Here is a 23,873-nt window from a genome sequence, read left to right as displayed (position 1 = left end):
CATCGTGGGTCTGTACTGCGACATTCACATTAGGACATCCCCGTGATAGTTGAGAGGAAAACCTCCCCTTTACGCAGAAGAGACTGAGCAACCACCCCCAGCCCGAGAACATGGCCACACTAGCTACACCAGAATGAGCATGGGATGACCCTTCTGGGAGTGGCATCCGACCCCAGGGTACAGGTGGCCCGGAGGGTCGTCCTGCCTGTGGTCAGCCCCTGGGCCATCATCCCTCCTTGCGGATGTAGGTCGGGTCCTGGCAGGGAGCAGTCCTCCCCTGGGACACCTGGACTCCTCACTTGGATTCCTGGGCAGCGGGCACCATGCGGAGACGTTGCCCACGGCCCTCAGAGCAGCCCCCAGCAAAAGCGTCTGCTCTCTCGTGTTTCACAGGTGGAAAGTCAGGCTTGCCAGCTGTCCCTTGCCCTGGGCTTGTGCAGCCTCATGTGGCGGAGGGAACCGGGTCACCAGGTGGGAGCTGGTGCCCTCAGCTGCAGAGGGGGTGCTGGACCCCCCTGAGGAGGGAGGGAGGCCAGAGGGGCCAGGGCCACAAATGGTAACTAGGTCCAGGTAGCTCAGTGGCAGAGCCTGCACCGACTCAGGACAAGGGTCCTGCACAAAGGAGGGCTGGAGTGGCCCCTCGAACCGTTGATGGTTCCAGGTTTGGTGATGTTTTGTTGCCCTGGGCCTGTGCTGAGCGTAGGACATGCTGGTCAGTCCCGGAGGCCCTTGGAGGGGCAGGGGGTGGGGGGACAAGTTAGGTGGTGCATGGCTGAACCCTGAAGCCCTTTATTTGTGTCCTGGCTTTCTCAAGTGGCTCCCAAAACAGAAGGGCTTCCAGCTGTTGGGGAGCTTTTCTGGGGCCTGTCTCCAGGGAGCTGTTTTCAGGCCAGGGTTAATCTGCAGCTCTGGGAAAAGCTAGTCCAGTTCACAGAAGTAGAGACCTGCCCTCCCTCCTCCCCGATTTCTAAAGCCAGAGGAAGCATGGTTTTCCATTTTAAATTACTTTATTTTATAGTAAAAAACCAGTAACGATAACTTTAAAGACTCAACATGCAGTACAAACACTTAGGTAAGATCTTGTTCATGTCCAGGGTGACACCAGAACTCTTATAAAGTGCAAGTTTTATGTTTTGCTTTGTGCAATTGCACACACATGTAAACAAGTCACTCCCTATGATCTGACCCCACCCTTGGTTTCCGGCCAGCTGTCATGGCAACCCCCAATCACACAGATAATGCCCCCGCTGCTCCTGCCAGCAGGACAAGCTTAACTTCCACCCCCGCCCCCATTTTTAGGGCTTTGTGAGAAAAGTGGTGGGCGCCAACAGGCATCGGAAGTGGGGGGAGTCGGGCCTCAGCCAGTTCTCATTCCTTTCGGAGCAGATGACGGTCCCTTCTCTGTTCACTGACTCTCCCCGGTGCACGGGCTGGGGCGCCGGGTAGGAATACGCCCGCAGTTTGGGGCACGTGGCCCGGACACTCGAACTACAGGGCCTCCTGAGGCTCTGCGGCCACATGGGGCGGGGGCTCCTAGCTGATGACGCAGCGCTCCTTGTCCTTGGCCTGGCTGCCGCCGCTGGCCTTCTCGCGGATGTACATGAGGTCGCTGTGCACACTCGGCCTGCGCGCCCAGGGCGCCAGGATGCCCAAGGCGTCGTCGCGGTCGCCGCCCGCTCGCCGCAGCCTCTTGCCCTGCAGCGCCTTCTGGTGAAGCGCCTCGCAGTGCTGCGCCGACACGCGGCGGTGCAGGTCCGGGCTCATCTCGCGCGGCAGGTTGGCCATGGCGAAGAGCGCGTGGAACATCTGATCCAGGCTGCTGTTCCTCTTGGCCGAGATCTCGAAGTAGGCGCAGCGCCCGGGGTCGGTGCCCACCAGCTGATGGATGTCGCGCGGCTCGACCTGGCGGTGGAAGTCGCGGTCCCCCTTGTTGCCACAGATGACCAGGGGCACGTCCACGTTCTCTTTGGTCTTGTTCTTCAGGCACGACTTGGTGTCGAGAATCTGCCGCTTGAGCCTCCGAACCTCCTCGAAGGAGTCGCGGTTGTCCAGGCTGAACACCAGGATGAACACGTCTCCTGAGGGGGACAGAGCGGAAGAGGGTGAGGGCGGCTACCAGGGGACAGCTGAGGCGGGCTGATTTCAGGGGCTCCGGCCGCTGCGAGGGGCACGCTGACCTCTCCAGCGCCCATTGTGGCGCACGGACCGCGCCTCCAGCCCGCGCGCCCGGGACAAGGGGTCCCCGTCACCAGGGCGGCGCGCTCCCTCCCCATGCCCGCTTCTGGCCGCCCGGGCTCACCGGTAAGGATGGAGAGGCGCCGCATGGCGGGGAATGGGTGGTTGCCGGACGTGTCGAGGATGTCCAGCTGGTAGATCTCGCCGCGGATGCAGTAGAACTTGCGGTGGAAGTCCTCGATGGTGGGCGTGTAGGCGTCCTCGAAGCGGCCCGTCAGGAAGCGCGACACGATGGCCGTCTTGCCCACCTTGGACGAGCCGAGGACCACCATGCGGTAGCAGTTCTTGGCCGGGATCCTCAGCTCCGAGTCGCTCGGGCACATTTTCTTGATCATCGCGGACAGTTTCATTGAGCAGAGGGACCGAGGGGGCCGGGCGCGGGGCCGTGAGACGAGCAGACGGTGGTTGGGGCGCAGGGAAGAGTTCGGCTCCGCCGGCAGCTCGGGCTTGGGCTCAGCGGGGCTCTGGATTCCGGACAAAAGCTCTGGCTCTACGCGTCCAGCACCGCCCTTATATGCAGCCCGCGTGGCCGCCCCGCCCCGCCCCGCCCCGCCTTGCGCGTCACGGTGCGCACTCCCGCGGGCTCCACTGCACCCTCCGTCCACCTCCGCTGGCCGCTGCCCTCTCCCGCTGGCGGGACTTGGGAAGACCAGCCCAGGGTCTGCCTCCGGCTTGCGGGCGCGCGGACCCTGCGCTTCGCTGCTTCAGCGGCCGCAAGGGCGTCGGGGACCCACTTCTGGTTGTGCTTCCGACCCCTTGCAAGGACCGCCCCCCCTCCCCCAACCCGCTTCCCCACCGCAGGACTCACACGCGCACGCTTTCCTTGGAACGCACTTTCCTCGGAGAATAACAACATTGGGCAGCACGACGGCAGGTGTGTGCCAGGTGCCAGGCACCGCTCCCGGGTCCCTGCTCACCTTCGGACCAGCTCTGAGAACGGGGCAGGCCCAGCCCCCTGGAGTCCGGGGCGGCGGTGTCAGCGGGAGGTGGGCTCGGCGCGCTCCCGCCGCCAGAGGGCAGCCGAGGCCCCGCCGGCCGAGCCGGGACCCGGGAGCTCGGAGCTCGGGGCTGGAATCCGCGAAGCCGGAGCTTCAGGACCCCGCGCCCCACGACAGGCTTCAGCTCCTTTCTCCTAGCCAGAGAGGCGCTGGTTCCTGGCAGGAGTTTCAGCCAGAGGTTGCCCCTGCCGTCTTCCTGTTGGAGCCTGGAAGGACCAGAGGCTTGCCTTTCAGTAGTCAGGCCCATGTCCCCTCCCTCCCTTCCCCATAGCATCTTGTGCTTTGGAGTCTCATGGGCCAGCATTCCCATTTTCTAGTTGGGGGAGATAGTCTGGAAGCCAGGATGACCCTGAATGCTGCGTGGGCATCACAGCAGTCTCTGGCCCTCTCTGGACTTGGTATTCCTCTCCTGGAAGATGGAGTTTGGCTCTGATTGGTTGGGAACTTGCAAACAGTGTAGGGCTGCGGTAATAATAATAGTAAATGACCCACGAGGCCGCAGAACAAACCAGGGGGCAGCAGGCTGGTCAGTAACCAGGAGTGGGCCGCTGCTGAAAGGCCTGGGAAGAGGCTGCCGGAGCTGGCCAACTCCAGCCTGGAACTGGTGGAAAGGCCATTGCTCCCCATGGTGACAGGTGAGGCTGGGCTGTGTTCAGCTTCTGATTTGGGAGAGAGCCAGGGCTATCACCTGGTACCACCCACCCATCCACACAGGCCGAGCTCTGGGTTAGTCCACACACAGGTTTGCACGGGGCCTCTGGACTCTCACGGGCCTCTCAGGCAGCCCTGTGTGACCGGGATTCCAGCAGAATTTCCTGCCCTTTGCAGGGGAGCCAGGAAAAGGTTGGTTCCCATTTATCCCATCCCAGGCACAGTCTTTGGGCTTCCCTAAATAGCTCAGTTGGTAAAGAATCCGCCTGCAATGCAGGAGACCCCGGTTTGATTCCTGGGTTGGGAAGATCTGCTAGAGAAGGATTAGGCTACCCATTCCAGTATTCTGTCCGGGAGAATTCCATGGACTGTATAGTCCATGGGTTCGCCAAGAGTTGGACACGACTGAGTGACTTTCACTTTCAGGCACAGTCCTTAAGTCCTTCTTCGTGGCAGCCTAGAGGGGTGGAAACTATTACTAACTTGATTTTATAGATGGAGAAACTGAGGCAGGGGAATGATTTGCCCAGGTCCCACAGCTGCAGGGTCCAGCTCTCCCTAGGGAGGCTAGTGGGCCAGGACCCAGCCCAGAGTCAGAGCCTTCCTCTCCCCGACCCCAGGTCAGATGTCAGGACTGGGATGACCTCACTCCCCTGGCCCCTTCCAGCTGGTGACAGTGGCAGGTACTGAGCCCAGCCTGGGTTCTCAACCTCAATTCCTGGCACCTGGGCATGATTCTGCCCACAGATGCCAGGTTCTAGGACTTGTCCCTCAAGTCAGCTAAGTTCATTAGGCCCTGAACCCACCTGCCGTTCTTTCCCCAGAGTGTGCCCCCACCCTCCAGCCATTGCATTAATTCTAGGTTGCCCAGGTTTATGATGATACTGGTGGTCTTGCTTTCTGGGCCTGGGCACCTGCCTGTATGATTTCTTTGCAATGCAGCAAATTTCTGGCTCAGAGTGGAATGGGAAAATTTAAACCATTTGGTAAAATATTGGGGGTGGGCTGGAAGCAGACAGCTGGCCCCCAAGGCAGGAAGTGTCCACCATGGCCTGGTCTGCTGGTAAAGAGCGGTTTAGAAGTTTCCTGAAAGTTGTGTTGAGGCATGCTGAGTGCTGGCCTGCTGCCCGAGACTGCCCCCAGCAGCTCTTTGTACAGAGGGTCCTGTGTCACCCCAGCCCACAGCCACGGCCTGACGAAGAGAACACAGCTAACCAGAGCTGCTTTCCCCTCTGACCTTGCTTCCACAGCCGAGGTCACAGCTGTCCAGCAGTTTCCTCCTCAGCTGTGGGCTATTCCCATCACAGCAGACCCTCCTTACCCCAGGCCTGACTCCCATAGCTGCGTGACCCAGGAGTCACGCAGTCCTGCCCTAACAGAGAGACAGCTCAGGCCATGGTTCCAGGACGTCAGAGGTGCCCACAGGTGGTGAGCTTCGTGTCCTTGCACGTATGCAAGCAGAGGCATTGGTAAGACCTGCCTCCATGCCTCCTTCAGCTCCTCGAACCCTGGGACCTCTGAATCCCAGACACCAGAGGGCAGCCTTGAAGAGCTCCATGGCAAGGCCAGCTGGCACTGCCTACAGCGCCCAGGGGCCCAGGGTGAGCATGGCTACAGGGGCCACTTTGCAGGTGAGGTGCTGAGGCTAGGGGGCCAGGTGCACAGGTGGAGCCCCGTCTCCCATCCCAAAGGGAGTAAAGTAGCTTCTGTGGCCTTGGGGGCCAGGGGCTGTGCAGATGAGGCTGGGCCTGGACAAGGGCCCCAGCCTGTGCCCACAGCTCTGCAGTCAGGCCTGACCACAGGCCTGGTGGCCCCATGGCTGCTCCTTGTGGCCACGTGAGGTCCACAGGTCATTAGGAGAGAAATGTCAGAGTAACCAGAGATGCCAGGGAGGGGCTCAGTGCTTCCCTCCCAGCAAGCTGAGGGTGGGCTGTCCCCCAGAAGGGCAAAAGTGGGGCAAGGTGGGGGGCACAGGAGGCCCAAAGGCCTGGAGAGTCCCCCCACTGTCCAGTGTGGATGACAGCACCCCTCCGAGCTCAGGGACCCTCTCCCAGACCCCAGCCTGCCCCTCCTTGACCTGGACAGATGGAGACCAAAGGGGTATGGGTCAGGTGCCTTTTATTAGTCAGGACAAGGTGGGCAGCAGGGCAGGGGGCTCTGGGGCCACAAGGCACCTGTCCAGAGCCCTCAAGCCGTGTTTGCAAGGCACTGGACAGTCCTCGCCAAGCACCGCTTTCCCCCCTTGAGGGGCCTGTGCTCGGGGCAGGCCTGAGGTGGGAACTCTCCCAGAGTGGCCATGGCCGTCAGCTCCTCTTGTAGGCCTGGGAGGCTTTCTGCTGATAGATTTCGGCAGTGAAGGGCCTGCAGGGGTGAGAGAGGCTCGGTCAGCTGGTGCTGAGCTTGACACTGCCACCCATGCTCCCCACCCAGGGTGGACAGGGTGGGGGGTCCGTGTGTGACCAGAAAGAGCCAGCACTGCCAGCCTGGCTCCCAGGCCTGTCCTTTACCCGGTCAGCTGCCCATCTGCTGCTCTGACAGTGACCTGGCCATGGCCACCTGCCAGGGTCACAGGGAGGCCCTGTAGGGAGAGGAAGGCCCAGTGCGGGTCCCACAGGCACACGGCGTCCCCAGCCCGCGACAGCGCCTACTCACTCCTCATACACGATGGCGACCATGTAGATGAGCGCCACCAGCGCGGTCAGCAGCAGGCCGGTGGGGCTGGCGTGCCTGCGGGGAAACGCCGGGTCAGGGGCAGGCCCGGGCCAGCCTTTTCTCGGACAAGGGTCCACCTCACCACTGCCTGTCCAGGCCCGGCCCTCAGGCCTCCAGCTGCAGCTGGAAACTCAGGACAGAGTGGAGGGAGAATGCAGGGAGAAACGAACGACTGGCCTCCCCGAATCACCCGAGTGGTCAGCATGTTTTTTTTCCGCACAGGAGGTCGTGGGGCCTCTGCCCACAAGAAGCCGTGTTCTTAGGCTGTTTTCTAGAAATGGGGCCAGGGCACCCAAAGCCAGGTGGAGTGTCCAGGGAGCCCCTTCACGGGCTCTCTGCTGGTGACTGCTGCCGAGGCTGGGCCCCCACATCCAGAGAGTTGAGGAGGAGACAAGAGGAAGTCCTGGAGCCCAGGAGCTGGAGGGGAGCATGAGGCCCAGGCTGGGTGGCTCAAGGCAGATGGCTACCCCCGACCAGGGACCCTCTGCCTGCCCACTCCCACTCCCCAGAACCTCACACCGTCTGGGGGCTTCAGGGACAGTGAAGGCCAAGTGCCCCCTATGACACCCCCACCTTCCATTCTGTGGGCTCCATTCAAATTGACCTTGAGGGTGAGCTGGGCCACCTGGTCCTTGGCACTGCCACGTGGACATGCCAAGGGCACAGATGCTTTGGGGCTGAAACGAGATCTGCCCTCCTGAGGCCCTGCTCACGGCCCTGGTGCTGCTTCCTGGAGTGGGCAGAGCCTCCCCCCACCCCACCCCCAACCCGCCGGGGGACCTCAGGGCCAGGGCTCCGTGGCCACAGTATCCCTAAGGTGGCCAGCCCCAGCCTGGGAAGCCGGCCCCTTGTCAGCCAGGCACAGACCCTGAACGGGAGCCAAATGCCTTTCTCTGTTCTGTCTGTGTGAACTTCCACACCTTGAAAGCACTGTCACCAAACAGCCGTGTGCAAGTGATCATCCCACACTGCAGATGAGGAAACTGAGGCCCACAGGGAAACTCTGGCCCATGTGCCAGAGCCCAGAGCCTGGAGTGGGGCTGGGGAGGTCCCAGGGACCCAGCTGTGCACCTTGGGGAGGGGCGTCTCTCAGGCTGACGAGCTGATGCCCTAGGAATCCCAGCACCTTGGACCTTCTGGGGCTTCCACACATCTGGTTGCTTGGGCCAACGGGAAGCTCTGTCTGTGGGGCCCCAGGTCGGGGACAGATGGGCTGGGAAGGGCTGGGAGCAGCCCTGCTGGGTCAGCGTCTGGCGGCCCTAGGTAATGGAGTATGTCTAATGAGCTCTCGGATGAAGGGCTCCCTCCCCTGCACAACTGAGGCCCCTCCTCATCCCACATGGCTGGTGCCCTCCTGAGGGGCCTGTGCGAGCCTGGGCCCCTAGGGTTCCTCATATGTTCTTGAGAGCCTTGGCCTAACAGCCCTGTAGAGGGGGCAACTTCTCACTCCCGGAGACAGAGAAGACCCACTCTGTGATTTTGCCCTGGGAGGCCCCGTCTAAGCACAGAGGAAGAACCTGTATGTGTGTGCATATCAGGAGGTCAGGGAGGACTTCTTAGAGGAGGGGACACCTCAAGTTGGGTTTGGAAAGATTGACTGGGAGTGAAAGTGAGAGGAAAGGTGGGTGTGCTGGCAGGGAAGTTTGCAGAAGGACCTCTGTGGGGTTCACCCTGCCAGTCTCAGGTAGGAGACACTATGGGGAGTGGGTAAGCCTGTGGGGGGAGCCTGCCTCCCTGGATCCCACTGCCCTAGTCCAGGAGAGAGGGGCCAGGCTGAAGGCAGGTGGATGGGGGGCTTCCTGGTCTGAAGTGGGCACAGGCGGGGGGTCCCAGCAGACCCACAAGTGCCCCTCCAGCTCCTTGTCACTCAAAGCCCAGAGCCTGGATCCCATGTACCCCCCCACCCCTGAAGGTGGGGCTGGTGGGGGAACGTCCGCTCCAGACGGTCCACCATCAAGGTTTGTTCCTTTAGGTCCTTTCGTCCTTCTGGACTCTGGGGGCACCTGTGACCTTCCTGGAAAGTTGTTTTCTAGCGTTCAGTAAAAGCAGAATTGTTTCTACAAAGAAAACCTTTCTATGGAAGAAATTCTAATCCAGAAAATGGACAGATGGGAGATGCCGTGGGGGGCACGTGTACCAGGCTCCTGGACTGTGGGTTACTGGCCGGAGGAGCCCTAGTCTGTGGGGTGTGGATCCTGCAGGCTGGCTGTGGGCAGGGGGCCTCCCTGCCCAGTTCCAGCACTGGGTTGGCAGCCTGTGGTCCCTAGGCCAAGAACAGTTTTTATATTTGTAGTTGTTTAAGAAAATCAAAAGAATATTTTGTGACTTGTGAAAATGACGTGAAATTCAAATTTCACAACCACAGCCACTCCGTCACCTGCTGCCCAGGAGCCTCCCACTCTTTTAAGAGGAAGTCTGCCAACCTCATTCTAGGATGTTCTCTGCTCCCACCAGTGAGGAGCTCCCCAGGAAAGGAACCCTAACCAGCGCCCTGGGCTCCATGGGGCACGAGGGCTGACTCACACAATGGCCCAGCCCAGGTAGATGGCTGTGCTGCCCCAGTACATGGGGTTGTCCAGGACGCTGAACGGGAACATGGTCACTCTGGCCTCCTTGAGGATCCCGAAGTAGTCGCCTGCAAACAGGGCGGGCAGGAAGGAGGGTCATAGCCTGGCTGCCCCATCCAGAGGGAGGTGTGCAGGCACTGGGGGTGTGCCCAGGGGCTGCGCCCCCACCGGCTCTTGCCTGTGCCTTTGCATGTTCTGTCCCCTCTGCTTGGGGACTTTCCCTGCTCTCTGGACACCTCTCCTCCTTTGCCACCTCCTCGGCTTGTGGTACTTCCTGTCGCCCTTCCCTTCACCTGCCCCCCACTGTCTAAAGCACACCTACCCCTACTCACTATCTCTGCTCCACGTCCCCCTCCTCCCTCAGCTGGGCCACTCCCACCTGGGCCACCAGCCTGGAGATCAGCTCTCCCCCTGCAGCCAGCCCAGAGCTTCTCCCAGGGGAGGGTGTGGCGGTCCGAGAGGCAGGGGACACAGACCCGGTGTCCAGCGCAGTCCGGCCTGGCCCGGGCATGGCCCACAGGGAGCAGCGCTGCTCACTAGGGCCCCATGGTGTATCCCTCGTGCTCCAGGCACAGGTGGGCCTGGAGGAGTAGCAGCTGCATCACCATCACCGCTGTCTGGAGACAGGGCTCGCGGCCAGGGAGCCTTTCTTCCCGGTGGCACAGAAGTCTGCTTCAGGGTGGCTCATGGCGGGGGGCGGGGACTCGGCCACTCTGACCTACATTCCTGAGCCTGAGGGCCCCACGTTCCAGGCCGTTTCTCCTGGGGCTCCCCCACAGGCGGCTTCCAGGCCCCTCCCCGACCCTCCTCCAGACCCTGGCTGCCCTTTCCCCTGCCGCTGCTGTGGGGCTGCTAACCCCTGGTCTCCTGAGGTTGGCTACACCACCACCCCTCCCTCCCCTGGCTCCCTTCCCCACCCCACCCCTGTGAGGCCCACACAATGATCCCCACCTGCTCCTGGGCCCCCAGAGGACCTCCCCTGTGGGACCCTCCTCCTGGGAGGACGCCCCAGTCTCCTGCATGGCCCTCAGGGACTTGAGTGATGTGATCCCTGGCTGGCCTTCTGCTCTGGCCCCACTGACCCGCGCACATCAGCCGCCCTGCTCCCTCCCCCCAGAGTCCCAGACTGGGAGTTGGTGTCTGTAGGACATCCAGCCCTGCCAGCACTGGGTTTTCAGCCCCAAAGCTCCGGAGCCACGGGCAAGGAGAGGGGCCAGCGCCCCCACCTGTTGCCAGCCCAAGACCTGAACACAGGAACAGAAGCCCGGCCCATCCTGGAGGCCAAGCAGCTGGCTGGGGCTTAAGAGTCTGCCCCCCAGCGCTGAGCAGGGCAGGCTGAGGCCTGGAGTTGGGGGGAGCAGGGCCCTGGCCCCCCACACTCAGGGTCTTACCTAGGAAGGTCCCGGTGAAGCCCAGCGCCAGGAAACTGGAAAGGACGAACACGCCACCCACTCCCAGGAGTGCCAGGCCCACGTGGTAGACCGCGGGGTTGTCCAGGCTCTGCATCCGGGGCTGGCTCAGCATGGCCTGCGTGAAGCTGCGGGCAGGGCGGGGAGGTCACCGCCACACAGAGGGGCCGCCCACCCTGCCCCCCAGGCCCCCAGAGCAGCCTGTCCAGGGGTCTCAGGCAAGTCCTGAGGGTGAGTCAAGTGGCCTGCTGAGGGGCCGCCACGGAAGAAGTGACCGGAATAGGGGGCTGGTGCCTGCTTCCAGAGAAGCCAGAAATCCTGAGTTGTCTGTAACACGTAGTGGTTTTAAGAAACAGATTATGAATGACAACATTTTAGACTCTGCAGGACAGCAGGGTGTTCAGTCTGAGGATGACTGGCACTGCAGAGGGAAGGAGACTCGGGAATCATGCCTCCACCCAACTGTCCCTCCGTTGTGAGCACGCCTACCCGCCCTCCATCCTCCATTCCTCCCCCTCTCTTTCCTTCTTTTGGCCACACCCCACAGCTTGTGGGATCTTAGTTCCCTGACCAGGATTGAACTCGCGCCCTCGGCAGTGGAAGCAGGAGCCGTAACCACTGGACAACCCTGCCAGGCTCTTTCTAGCAGAGCAAGTTCCATCTCCCTTTGTCCACTCCATTAGCTGGATGTCGTCAAACTCCTTAGGTTGAGCTAAAGCCCGCCTCCCTATAACTCTCTCCTCAGACTACAGTCAGCTCTTGGAGAACAGAGGCTTCTCCCCTGAGCACCTCCCTGGCGCCAGCCCATGCCAGGCAGAAGGGATCACAGTCTGTGTTCATCAACCAGGAAAAGCAGCCCCCTTCCCCAAAGTGAGAAAGGGGAACAGGGAGGCGGGAGAAGCATCTGTTTGAACAGCAAACAGGACACCACGGGCAGAAGCCTGCACGGTGACCTGTCAAACAGTGGCACATGTGTCAGGGCACACCTGGCCCCTGGTCACACTGCCCACGCCCCCTGCTCTCCACCCACCTCTCCTGCTGCTGGGCTCAGGGTCACCCTGCAGCTCCAGGCTGAGCTGCTGGGATTGGCTCAGAGCCGCACACCCCGTGTGGTGCCAGGTGGCCACGCCCATGCCCCACCCCTGCACCCTCCCTGGGCTCTGATAAACCCACAGTTCTGAGAGCTGGCAGCTCGGGCCACAGCTCAGCCCCCTCCCACCCCTCCACCTCTCCTGTCTGTAGAGCAAGTGGCCTGGACACAGCCTTGCGAGCTGACGGACGGACACCACTCCCAGGGAGAGGTCCTAAATGTCACAAAACTATACCTCAAGGTGGCTGAAAGGGTCAATTTTATTAATGTGTCTTTTACCACATACACCCACACCCACACACAGGCACAGAAAACCCACCTGCAGGAACCACATAAAGCGACAGCGGAAGGATGCTGGGGAGCGGCGGTGGGGGCGGGTGGGCAGGACTCCCACAAGCCCTGCACCTGAACCCCACCCACACCTGTCAGCGGGGGGCAAACAGGAGGAGGACCATAGAGGGGAGAAGGGAAAACAGGCCTGCTTGCAGTGGAGGGGTCCTTTCTCGGCCCCCCAATTCCCTGGGTGGTTAATTCACCCGGGAGGAAAGCCGTAGCCAAAAGGTTGACAGTAACACAGTGACACAGGGAGAGGGACACACAGGCCTGGACGCAGGGAGAGGGGCTGGGCCTGGGTCTCTCCCCTGCCAGGCCTCTCAGGGGCCCAGGACGCGACACGTCCTGCCAGCACCAGCCTTGCGGTAGGATGGCAGGGACAGCAGCTTGTCTATAGACCCGCCTCTGCTGGCCTCTGCAGGCCAGTGGGGTTCAAGTTGGGGCCACATGGAGGATGTCGTCAGCCCTCCAGACAGACAGGCTCTCCATCACCTTGCCCTCTGCCCCTCCACTCCCCCCACGCCCACCTGGCCGCCCACCTTGGTGCAGTCCACCTGCAGGGTAGGATGGACCACCCGGCTCCACCCCATAGGAACAGTGGTGGGGCTGGGCCTGGGGTCCAGGGTTTTTTTTCCCTACATGGTGGACTCAGGAGGCCAAGAATACACAAGAACTAGAAACAGCACATTGTGGAAGGGAAAACAGGCAGCAGGTCCCGTCTCCTGAGATGTGATGTTTCAGGAGCTTTAAATGCCCCCTTGGTGACAGCCAGGGAGAAGGGGCCATGGGGGATGCTGTGTGCTCACTCATTCATTCATTTACTCGCTCACTCCTTCAGAAGGGCCAGGGTGCCTGCAAAGACTCCTGCACTGGGCTGCCCACCAGGTGGGGCTGTTTGGGTCTTTTCCCCCCCCCCACCCCGCCCCCACCACACACCACCATAAGCTGAGTTTTCAGAGTAACTGGGGGAGGAAGGGGGTGTGCAGCAGCCAACCCCATTGTGGAGGGATCCCACCAAGCTTGCCTAGCTGCCCTCTCCACCACACCCAGGTCACTGCTCGCTGCGTGGGGCCACCTCTCCAGGTGGAGCCCAAGAAGGGGTTTCCCTGAGCCAGCAGAGCCAGTGGGGCAGATGGGCTCAGAGCAGCCCCCTAGTCCCCGCGCCCCGCCCCTCACGTTGGCTCCAGGCACCTCCCACCTCTTCCCTGGTTGGGGTGGGATGGAGGAGGGGGCTCCCCCAGGGGCCTGGGGTGGGGTTGGGGGTAGCGGGGGAGGGGAGGGGTCCTTACCAGTGGGAGCGCAGGACGTTCAAGAGCAGGATGGCCCCACCCAGGGTGTAACAGGCCAGGTGGGGGGACCCAAAGGCCTTGCTCAGCTTTCGGGTCTTGTGTTCCCATCTCGCAACCTATGTGCAGAGAGAGCAGTTGAGACCCAAGGGGCCCTTGTCGGGGGGTGGAGTGGGGGGGGCGGTCACATGGTGGGGGGGTCATGCAGGGGCGGGGTACGGGGAGGGGTCTCGGGCCACCTCCATGGCGGGGGACGACCTGTGCAAACAGAACACAAAGTCCTTCTGGAAATGGCTGAACACTGAAGCAGGAGGAGGCCAGGAGACCTGGGGGCAGCTGAGCCCCTTGGCCCTGAGCAGCTCGGCTCCCTCACCCAGGGTCCGGAACACATTCGGAATCACACACTCCATGGACATGGGGTCTGGGACCATGGAGGGGAGGGAATCTGGGAGGAGCCCAGCGCCACCCCCTCCCCCTGGACACGCCCACTGTCCCAGACCCTTGGCTCTACACTCCCAGAGCTTTCACTTTTTAGCCACAGAAACCTTTTATTTTTCCAAACTCATCAGGCCCAGACTCTCACCCTTCAGCAGCTAATGGTGGAGCAAAGTGGGAGTGGGCTCCCCAGGGCCCCTCCTGCCTCTACTGTCCCCAATCCCCTTGCCTGTCGCTCTGGCATGAAAACCAGCTGGCTGACTCACTCTCAGTCGGGAGGGCATCTGGATGGTCAGTTTTCAGGACAGGAACCTGCGCATGGTTCCTTCTGGGGGCCTGGGGGACCATCCCCCTCCAGAGTAGCTGGGCCAAGATGGGGTCCACCAAGGGGTGATGAGAGGTCCTGTAGGGTAAAGTGTCCTTGGCCAGAGGAAGCAGCCTGTGTTCACACACGGACCCCAGGCTCAAGCCACAGGGATGGATAGGACGTCCACACTGTTCCAAGAACCCAGGGATGTCAAGATTCCAACAGTAAAAATCACACCAACATCAACTCAGCACCAGACAATTTTAAGTGTTTTCATCTGAGCTCATTTAACACTCAAAACCAGCCTGGGGTGGGTGGGGTGAGATCCATTTATATGTGGGGAAGACAGGGCTCCTCAGGAGTGACCAGAAGGGCCACCCAGCCGTAAGAGGAGAATCTGAGTGGCTCCTCGGCTCCTAGCCCAGCACCCTTTCTGTCTGAGGGGCTCAGCCATTCTTCAAAAATGCTGTCTTAGGCACAAAACCTTGTTTCTGGTGTGGTATGTCAAGACGCATATTTAAAGGCCAATAATTTTTTTTTCTCTCTGTTGATGAGGTAATGCTTTCAAAATCAGCCACCGAGTCACCTCCTCACCCCTCCTGCAGGCCAGTAGGAGGACCACAGGCCCAGGCCGCCACTTGTCCCCCACACTTGGGAACCACCAGGTGCGGTGGGAGCAGGCGTGTTCCTCCCTCTGCTTCTCAGAGCCGCCCCCCACCCCCGCCACTGAATGGGACCCTTGGACAGAGTGGGGTGCATCATCACAAAGATGTAATCACCCAAACCCAGACACCCTACTAGACAAGTGACTCACTCTCCTCCCCAAGTAGATGACATGGAAGAAAGTGAGGGGCTCAGGAGTCACGTCCACCGAGTGCAACGTGCAGACCTCATTTGGATCCTGATGCATACACACCAACTGGAACAAGATAGTTTTGACACAATCAAGAAGAACTGAACACAGACTGAGTATTGTATGACATTTATTACTGCTGTCCTTTCTACTTCTAGCCAAGAAGGATGGCATTTACCCACTCGCCTGAAACACACACACACACACAAAACAGACAAATATACAAGGGCTTTCCAAACACTGGACATGAAGGAGTGAAGGATGCTGATTTAAGCCTCACCCCATCGATAATAACTTAAATGCTTATGGCCAAGCATCTCAATTAAAAGGCAGAGATTGTCAGACTGGATTAAAAATGATCCAATTGCATGCTGGCTACACAAAATACACTTATAAAGATTCAAACCAGCTAACCACAACAGGCTGGCACGACAGTCACTCTACTAACACTGGTGGAAATGAGGCTGAGTGGTTGTATAAATTTTAGACAAAGTAGATTTCAGAGCAAACATTATTACCAAGATAGAGAAGATTGTTTCACAATTAACCAAGAAGACATAACATCCTAAACATTCATGCACTTGATGCCAGAGCTTACAGTCCATGAAGTAAAACTGATAAATCTGCAAAACAGAAATAGTTACTTCAACACCCCTCTCAGTACTGATAGAACAGGTAAGGATAAAGATTTGAATACTGTCAACCAACTCAGTATTGCTAAGTCACTTTAGTCGCGTGCGACTCTGTGTGACTCCATAGACGGCAGCCCACCAGGCTCCGCCATCCCTGGGATTCTCCAGGCAAGAACACTGGAGTGGGTTGCCACTTCCTTTTCCAATGCATGAAAGTGAAAAGTGAAAGGGAAGTCGGTATACTGATGTTTATAAAAGACCTCACTCAACAACAACAGGAAAAGAAATTAGTTTCAAGTGCACACAGGAGATTTACCAAGATAGAGCACATTCCGGGAAGTAAAACAAGTCACGGTAAGCGTTCCACATCACACAACGTGTGTTTTCTGACCACAATGGAGTTAATCGGAAATTAATAACAGAAAAAGCTCTCTGAAAAAATCCCCAAACATCTAGAAACTAAGTAACACATTTCCTAAAAAACCAACTCCTGGGGGAAAGGAAAAATGGAAAAGGAAACAAGAAGGATTTTGAATTGAGTGAAAATGAAAGCACAACATACCAGCATCTGTGGGATGCTGCGGCTTGGGAGGGTTTATGGCACTGAACACCCACAGGAGAGAGAAGGAAGGTCTCGGTCACTGGTCTCAGCTCCCACAAGAAACTAGAGAAAGGAGAGAAAATGAAACCCGTGTAAGTAGGAGAAAGTGTGGAGTGGAAATCAATGATAGAAAATAGAAAAACACTAGAGAAAAATCAATGAAACCAAGAGCTGGTCCTCTAAAACCTCTACTCAAACTGAGCAAGAAAAAAAAAAAGACACAGATTCTCAACATCTAGACTAGAGTCTACAGACATTAAAAGGGCAAAAAAGGATACATGAAAAACTTTACACCAGTGAATTTGACCAAAGCTTGTGCTGGAAAAGAAGCAGAGGGTTCAACCAGCATACACTATGTCCATCCATGTATTTTGACATGGAGTCAAAAGTCTTCACAAAAGAAAGTTCCAGGTCCAGAGGGCTTCACTGGTGAATCCTACCAAACATTTAAGGAAGAAATAATCCCAATTATGTACAAACTGTTCCCAAAAATTGAAAAGGAAGGAACACTCCCCAACTCACTCCATGAAGCCAGCATTACCAGATACCAAAACATCACACACACAAAAAAAAAATAGAGAAAAAGACCCTTCCTGAACAAAACTCAAAAATTCTAGACAAAACATTAATGAATCAGCCAATGGAATCAACAATATACTAAAAGGACAATACATCCGCACAACCGAGTGAGGTTTATACCAGGAGTGAAAAGTTGGTTTAACATTTGAAAACCAATCAATGTAATTTACCATATAAACAAACCACATAAGAAGAAAACACTATGATCGCCTTAAGAGACACAAAAGAACATTTGACAAAAATCCAATATACCTTCCTGACAGAAAGTCAGCACGGGAGGTGTGATAGGGAACACCCTTGTCCGAACGCAAGGCATCTGTGAAAACCCAGCTGCTGACATCACCCCAGATGCTCCCATAGGCCAGGAAGAAGACCTCATGTCCACTGAAACACGCATGACCCGCAATCACCTACACAAACTGATGAAATCGACAGATAGTGCAGGATGCGTACCCCGAAAACTGAAGCTTCACTAAGAACTTGAGAAAAGACTTCAATAAACGAAGAGGGACTTCCCTGGTGGCCCAGTGGTTAAGATTTCTCCTTTCAACACAAGGGATGTGGGTTTGATTCCCAGTCAGGGAGCTAAGATCACACAAGCCTCGAGACCAAAAAAACAAAACATAAAACAGAAGCGATTCTGTAACAAATTCAATAAAGACTTTATAAATGGTCCACATCAAAAAAAAAAAAAAAATCTTAAAAAAAAAAAAAAAACAGAGTGTCCATGGGTCTGGAAGCTTAGCATTAGTAAGAAGTCTGTTCTCCTTGATTGGTCTATAGATTCAACTTGACCCCAATCAAAATCCTAACAGGCTTTTTGCTGCAAATTGACAGACTGGTTCTAAAATTCTCACAGAAATGCAAAGCACTCAGAATAGCCAAAACAAATGAAAAAGAAGAACAGAGCGGGGCCAACTCGGCAGATTTTGAGCCATGTTATAAAGCGACCGGGATCAGGACTGTGGTGCTGGTGCAAAGGCAGACACGCGGACCGTCGGAACAGAACAGGGAGTCCTGAAGTAGGACTGCGTGTGTCGGGTTAACTGATGTGTGGCCAAGTGCGAGGGCAATCAGTTCAAAGGACAGAGGGGAACGGGGCTGGGGGTCACACACAGAACCTGTAACTCAGACCACACACACAGATGAACACAAGCAGGTTAACAGTCTGAGTACGAAACCTGAAACCATGAAACGTCTAGAGGAAAACACACGAGAAAAGCCATAGGCCCTGAGTCATGCAGCGATGTCTTAGATGCACATGACTTGCAGAGGAGGAGATGTGATGGACGAACCTGAGGGCGGGGCCGGGGCTGCCGTCATGCTCCCCCACCCCAGGGGGCAGTGAGCTGCCTTCACCTCCCACTGCAGGGTCTGGGATGGGGTGGTCTGGAGGCTCTCAAATGGCAAATTCCTCAGAGGACGGCTCGGCTGTGAGGCCCCACCGGCAGCCCACCCTCCCTGGACCCACAGCTGGGCCAGGGCTGGAGACACCCCACCTATGCCCACCCGGAGGCAGCAGGAAAGACCCCCAGCACCCCCACAAGAAAGCTAGTCACACCCTCAGTAGGCCATGAGGTGGCTGCATGGCCCAAGAGCCCCACGCCTGGCAGGCCCGGGCATCCCAACGACGTGGTCTTTGCTTAAGCAACCCAAAATCCTAACAGGCTTTTTGCTGCAAATTGACAGACTGGTTCTAAAATTCTCTTTGCCCGTTTTTAAGTTTTATATAATCAATACACTAAACAGACAGGGAGACTTCCTACTGAGAGAGGTCCTCGGGTATTCACTTAAACGAGCGTTTTCCTCCTGCACTTTCAGCGTTTGAATGACACAGCATTTTAGGATCTCTTTAAAATTTTAAATGAAACAAGGCCCACTGGTATGAAGGCACTGGGAAAACAGCCAAGGAGCTAGTGGCTCTTCAACTATTAACCAAACACAGCAAAACCCAGCCTTCCTTCTCTGATCAATATTTACATGGACTTCAGCCCTGGCAAGGAAATTTGGCCGTGTTGGTGACAGCTGGGTGGCTGTGTGGGTATGTGGGTTCGGTAAGCGGCTGGCTGGGCCTCCCTCGGCATCAGCGGGCTGGGTGGGTCACACCACCGACACCATCACTAACACCAACATCAGTGTCAGCCCAGCACGAGCACCTCCAGCCAGGAGGCTTCTTTCTTTTTTTTCTGAGATAAGAGTAGTTTATTTTAGAAGAAGAGACTCTTTCAGGGCAGATTTAGAGGTAAAGTAAAATTCATTGAGGCAGAGGACACTTCCATTGGACTGGAAAATTCCCCTCAATCTACCCCCGTCCCTGCCCACCAGCCTCTGCTCTGGTTTCTGCCCTGTCCAGCCTTCTCCAGCGCCTGTTCACACGGAAGCCCGCCTTCCGCAGCTGCCCTCCCTCAGCCACCAGACCATCCAGGGTGCTGTGCGTGGATGGACCTCAGCTGGCTCCACAGCCCTGGCCGGGGCCCTACAGCACATGTGGCTGCGGGGCTGGAGGGAAGCCAAGCTTCAGTGGCCTGGGCGCCTGTGCCCACCACCCACCCCCTGCTGTGCAACCCCCAGGAGGGTGGGCAGGAGACCCTTGGGGGGCGCTTCCCACAGTCCACAGCCGGAGGCTCAGAGCAGGTCGGGGCAAAATTCCTGCTGACAGCAAGAAGCCGAGGCGTGGGGCACGGAGATCCCCTCCCGAGACTGGAGAGCAGCACAGAAAGGAAAGGGGTGAGGGGTCCAGGGCAGAGGTGGCCAGTGGGGCCACAGGCAGGGTGCAGGAGGGATCCGGGGAGGGTGCAGGGAAGGGGAGAGAAGGCCCCACAGATCAACAGCTACGTGTCCATGTTCCAGGGGTAACCTCAGTGTTCAGAGATAGGCGTGACAGAGCGGGGCTGTGCCCAGGGCTACAGAGAGGCCTGCTTGTGAGCCCCTGCCCAGAGAGGATGGGCCTGTGCCCAGCGCCACCTAGGAGAAGGTGCTATGGGGCCAGCGAAGCCCCCCGGGGAATATCAGAACATCAGTGCTGAGCCCGAGGGTGCAGCTAATCCTCTTATCCCCCGGGGCCAGCGCTGCACTGAGCAAAGTGCTTTGCCTAATTGTGCTTCTCACAGTTAATCCAGGAGAGAGGCAGGTCTCCATGGACCGAGGTGACACAACCTGAGGAGGCCCGGCTTGCAGGGAGCTGGCCAGCTCAGACCACCAAGGGCACTCACCCTGCTGGGGCCCTCATCCCGGCTCACTTCCAGGACGCACCTGGCCAGGCGTCGGGCTGGGAGGGGCCTGTCTCTTGGCCACCACCGGCCTCCCCGAGTGAGCTGGCCAAGGCAGGGCCTCGCACTTGGTGGGACTGTCCTTCAAGGAAGAAAGGCAGGAGCATGGCCTGAACCTTTCAGCCAGGACGGCACCCCTTCTGGCCCCGGGTGTGAGTGGGATGAGCCGGGCCTGGAGCCCTCACTTCCCTGAGGTCATCGGGGGCATAGGTTGAGGCCTCTGGGCTGGCCTGGTGGTGCCATCCATCGGGGATGCAGCCCTGTCTGGGGTTCCTGATGCCAGGAGGGCTTGGGGACAGGGTACTGCTCCTCCTGGCTGCCTCCCTTCTGAGGCTGGCCTCCTGCTGCCTCTAAGTGGGTTCCTCAAACCCAGCGTGGTCCCCAGAACAGCAGGGTGGCCGCCGAGTCAGAGTCTGAACTTCCACCAGACACCTGGGGTTGTGGAGGAGTGTTGTGCCGTTCCAGGACAGGTTGGGGTCCGGAAGTCGTTGGCCCCTGACTCGGCTCCTCCGTAGCCAGCCCTGGGCCCCTTGGGGCACACTCACCGCCCTGCTGACACTCGACTCCTCGGGTCCTAGCTGGTGTGTGAGCTCTCTCAACCCATGGGAAGACCCCTGAAGGTTACCGTTCTAGAAGTAGTCATGGCATTGCACACCCCTGGGGCCGGCTGGGGTCGGAGAACGGGTGGAGGCACACAGCAAAACCAAGCTCCTGCTTTCCTTGATGCCTGAGCTTGACCACGCACAGTACTCTCCAGGGGACCCTACCAGCGGTCAGGCACTTGTATCAACAAGCTCGCAGACGGAGTTTGCCCTTTGAGGGGTCCCAGGAATGCCTTCCCGGGAGAAGTTGGCACCTCTCACAGAACACAGCACCAGCTGTGAGCAGCACCCGCCGGGGACCATCAGTCCCTGCCACCGCCCACCAGAAAAGCGCTTCAGTCTACACACAAGGGAGCAGCGGCACAGAGAGGGTAAGTGGCCCACCCAAAGCCACACAGCTGTGAAGTGGAAAGCCCGCTTGGAACCCAGAGCCTGTTTCTAACCACTGAGCCCCTGGGCCTCCTGGCTACCCCTTCCCCAGGCATCCCCCACCTCTGATTTGCTGGTTCTGAGTCCCACTTCCTGAGGGGCAGGCTGGCGGCCCATCGGGCATCTCCCATCAGACCAGGAATTTGCCCATGTGAAGCCAGGGAAGGGGGAGGGGTGGGGACGCACCCCACTGCTCTGCAGAAGCCTTCAGTGTTTCCATCATGGGAGCTCGAAATGCTGGTGGGAGTGAGGACAGGCGCGCTGGTGGTGGAGGTGACAACCCTGAGCTCCTTCCTGAGCCATCCTGGCTGCAGCCCTCAGCCCCACCGGGCATTTCCCAGTCATGAGGGCCATGGCACCCCAGCTTCCCGAAGGGGGCTGGTCGCCGGGCCCCCGAACAGCCCCACCCTGCAGAGCTGGACTGGTCCTGGGTACTTCAGGCAGGCCGGCCAGAACCACCAAGACAGAGCCCAGCCACGTAGGTCAACCCCAGGCACCTCAGCCCATGCAAGAGGCCGCAGGCCCTGTGTCCCTGACGTCCATCTGCCCAGACACCACAGCTTCCTGCCCATTTCTGCCACCTGGAGGGGCTGCTCCCGCCCTTTGCATGCTGTCGGCCACGAGGGAGGTTCTCCTCAGGCAGCCTCTCCACCTCGTCCTGCAACCAGGGTCCCGGCCTCACCGTGTGCAGACTCCCCACCACAGGGTCTGGATGGCCTCTCCTGTCCCCCATCTCCGGGGTGAGCTGTGACTCAGCTACTCGTTCCAGAACACAGAACAAGCCCTGCTTTTGCTTCCAAACTTTGTTCACGATGTTCCCTCTCCTGATAATGAGGCCGTGCTGAGGCAGGAGACGTCCTCAGCTTTGGAGACGTGGGGATAGCAACTGTGCAAGGTGTCCTGGGACCTGGGTGACGCGGGCTGCTCTCTGTTCCAAGGATGTAAATTTGCCAATTAAAATCAATGTTCCTTCTGCCTCCCATCCTCAGGGGTCTCTACCCTGTCCCCTCCATCCCCGGGCCCACATGCTGTACCTTGCTCCCCCTGGGGCATCTTCTGAACCCCAGAGTCTTTCCAGAGGCAACCCCCTCCCCAAGCAGCCTGGGAGCCACGTGGAGCCACTTCGGCCTCCCTGAGCCTCCTGGGCATCCTGTGTGTGGACACAGGCTGAATCCCCAACCCACTAAGAGCCCACACCCGTGGCCGCCTCTGCGTGTGCAGGAGCCCAGTCGGAGCCATGAGGGGGAAGGAGGGCAGTGACGGTGTCGGTGAGAGTGTGTCACTCAGCCCAGTCATGGCAGGAGCCCACAGGGCTGGTGCCGCCCAGCAGCCTAGAACCCACCAACTCACTGAGCACTCATTCATATGAGCTGGGGCCCTGGCAGGTGCAGCGGGACTTTCTGAGCAGAAGCAGATGAGGCCAGGCTGGGGACGGTGGGCGTGACAGACTGTGTCACACACAGTCCTGCTGGCCACCAGCCTCTGGCTGGGAACCAGAACAAAGATGCTGGGAACCAAGCGAGCCCAGGGGGGGGGACCCCACTGTTCACCCCCGGTGGGGTGGGAATCAACACTACCTTGGTCACCCCTGGGGTTCAGCTGTAACAGGGGAAGAGGGGCTGCCATCCCAGGGGAGGGTTATAGCCCACGGCTTATGACCCGGGGCCTCCACCAAGTCCCAGAGCTCCTGAAAACTGCCAGGCTCCGGTACTGACAGGCGCACCCGGGCTCTCACAGCTGCTGCAGCACCGAGCTGGGGTCGTGCCCTCTGCCACATGCCTAGCCCGGCCCTGGCCACTGGGCACTGTGTTCTTTCTTTTCCTTTTAAAGGACAGGAACAAGGCGGCCGGCGGCTGGGCCTCCGCACAAGTCTACGTGATCTCAGGGCTGAGCCTGGCGACCCCCTGAGGCTGGGGGAGCCCGCGGTTCCTCAAGGGCCGGAGCTGAGCTCCCCTCCTGCTGCAGCTGCTGACAACGGGGCCGACCTCCTTGGGGCAGAGACTCAGGACAGTTAATCCAGCACCCAGGGGCACCAGAGGGAAGTGTTTACAGAGCAGCCCAGGCCAGGCCAGGCTCCCAGCAGCTGCTGGGCACTGAGGCGACCAGGGCAGTGTGGTCTCTGCCCTCGGGGCCTCCAGTGTCGGCAGGCATGCCAAGGATGTGATCACCTTGGATGAGAACAGGTGCTGGGAGGAAGAATAATTTGGCATGGGGGGCAAGGGGAGGCCTCCCTGACAGATGACCCTCACTGGAGGCCTGAGGGCTGAAAAGGAGGTTGACACAGTGCAGAGAAAAGGGTCCTGCAGCAGGGGCAGGTAGCTTGCCATGCTCCGGGGCACTGTCTTGCCCAGACCAGCGAGCCCCATCCAGCTGGCCAGGCCGTGTGCCGGCCTCAGCTCAGGGTAGACAGAGTGGGCCGGGGTTCCGCTCTACACCTCGGACATGGTATTTGGCAGGTAAGGTGTCTTTATCAGGAAGAGCCAGAGGTGCTAGGAGGGCCAGGCAGTCTCAGAAACAAGGGACATCACACAACCAGAGGAGACAGCAGAGCAGAGGAGCCAGAGACAGAGGGAAATTCCTACCCCAGACCCAGCAGGTCAGAAGGGCAAACACAGGGGCCGAGAGGGGGAACCCATGACGGCCAGGTCCATCGGCACCACCCCACCAGCACCACCCCACCTCACAAGGATTGCAGCTGATCAGGCCCTGCCGTCCACAGACCAGACTTGGGAGCTGCCTGTGTCCAGTGGGGAGCAAGTACGAGGCCCGGAACTTTGACGGGAGGGGAACCCATGGTGGAAGATTCAAGAGGCATTGAGAAGGACGAGGAGTCATCATGCCCGTGGCCTCCAGAGGCCCAGAGGCCCCACGGTCAGTGGCCAAAG

General features: G+C 58.7%; 2 protein-coding genes across 43 annotated transcripts in view; both read right to left on the bottom strand.

The window, feature by feature from the left end:
• Positions 1–988: 988 nt before the first annotated feature.
• Positions 989–2,739, bottom strand: RASD1 (ras related dexamethasone induced 1). 2 transcript variants are annotated; one of them, XM_070773224.1, is made up of 2 exons: positions 2,300–2,739; positions 989–2,004 (listed from the first exon to the last, which is right to left on the bottom strand). In XM_070773224.1, the coding sequence occupies exons 1-2, from the start codon at positions 2,583–2,585 to the stop codon at positions 1,406–1,408; spliced, it is 885 nt and encodes a 294-aa protein (XP_070629325.1). In that variant the 5' UTR covers positions 2,586–2,739; the 3' UTR covers positions 989–1,405. The 2 variants fall into 2 exon arrangements, with proteins under 2 accessions (XP_070629325.1, XP_019837918.1); XM_019982359.2 differs by having other exon boundaries at positions 989–2,078; positions 2,300–2,735.
• A 3,246-nt stretch (positions 2,740–5,985) lies between these two features.
• Positions 5,986–23,873, bottom strand: part of PEMT (phosphatidylethanolamine N-methyltransferase) — a 35,739-nt gene continuing 17,851 nt past the window's right edge. For 18 of the 41 annotated variants that reach the window (XM_019982129.2, XM_019982146.1, XM_019982151.1 and 15 more), the window contains 5 exons: positions 10,555–10,700; positions 9,120–9,231; positions 7,668–7,855; positions 6,537–6,611; positions 5,986–6,245 (listed from right to left, as the gene is read on the bottom strand). In XM_019982129.2, coding sequence (XP_019837688.2) covers positions 6,188–6,245; positions 6,537–6,611; positions 7,668–7,855; positions 9,120–9,231; positions 10,555–10,700 — 579 coding nt within the window. In that variant the 3' untranslated portion in view covers positions 5,986–6,187. Of the gene's footprint in view, positions 6,246–6,536; positions 6,612–7,667; positions 7,856–9,119; positions 9,232–10,554; positions 10,701–13,284; positions 13,401–13,982; positions 14,212–14,837; positions 16,030–16,070; positions 16,173–23,873 lie in introns of those variants that run through there. The other 23 variants (XM_019982133.2, XM_070773222.1, XM_070773223.1 and 20 more) reach the window with 10 other exon arrangements.

The sequence above is a fragment of the Bos indicus genome, chromosome 19 (genome assembly GCF_029378745.1).
Source record: "Bos indicus isolate NIAB-ARS_2022 breed Sahiwal x Tharparkar chromosome 19, NIAB-ARS_B.indTharparkar_mat_pri_1.0, whole genome shotgun sequence".
In the NCBI taxonomy this organism is placed as follows: Eukaryota; Metazoa; Chordata; class Mammalia; order Artiodactyla; family Bovidae; genus Bos; species Bos indicus.
The sequence above is the reverse complement of the archived record's forward strand: the minus strand, read 5'-3'. Positions and strand labels throughout refer to the sequence as shown.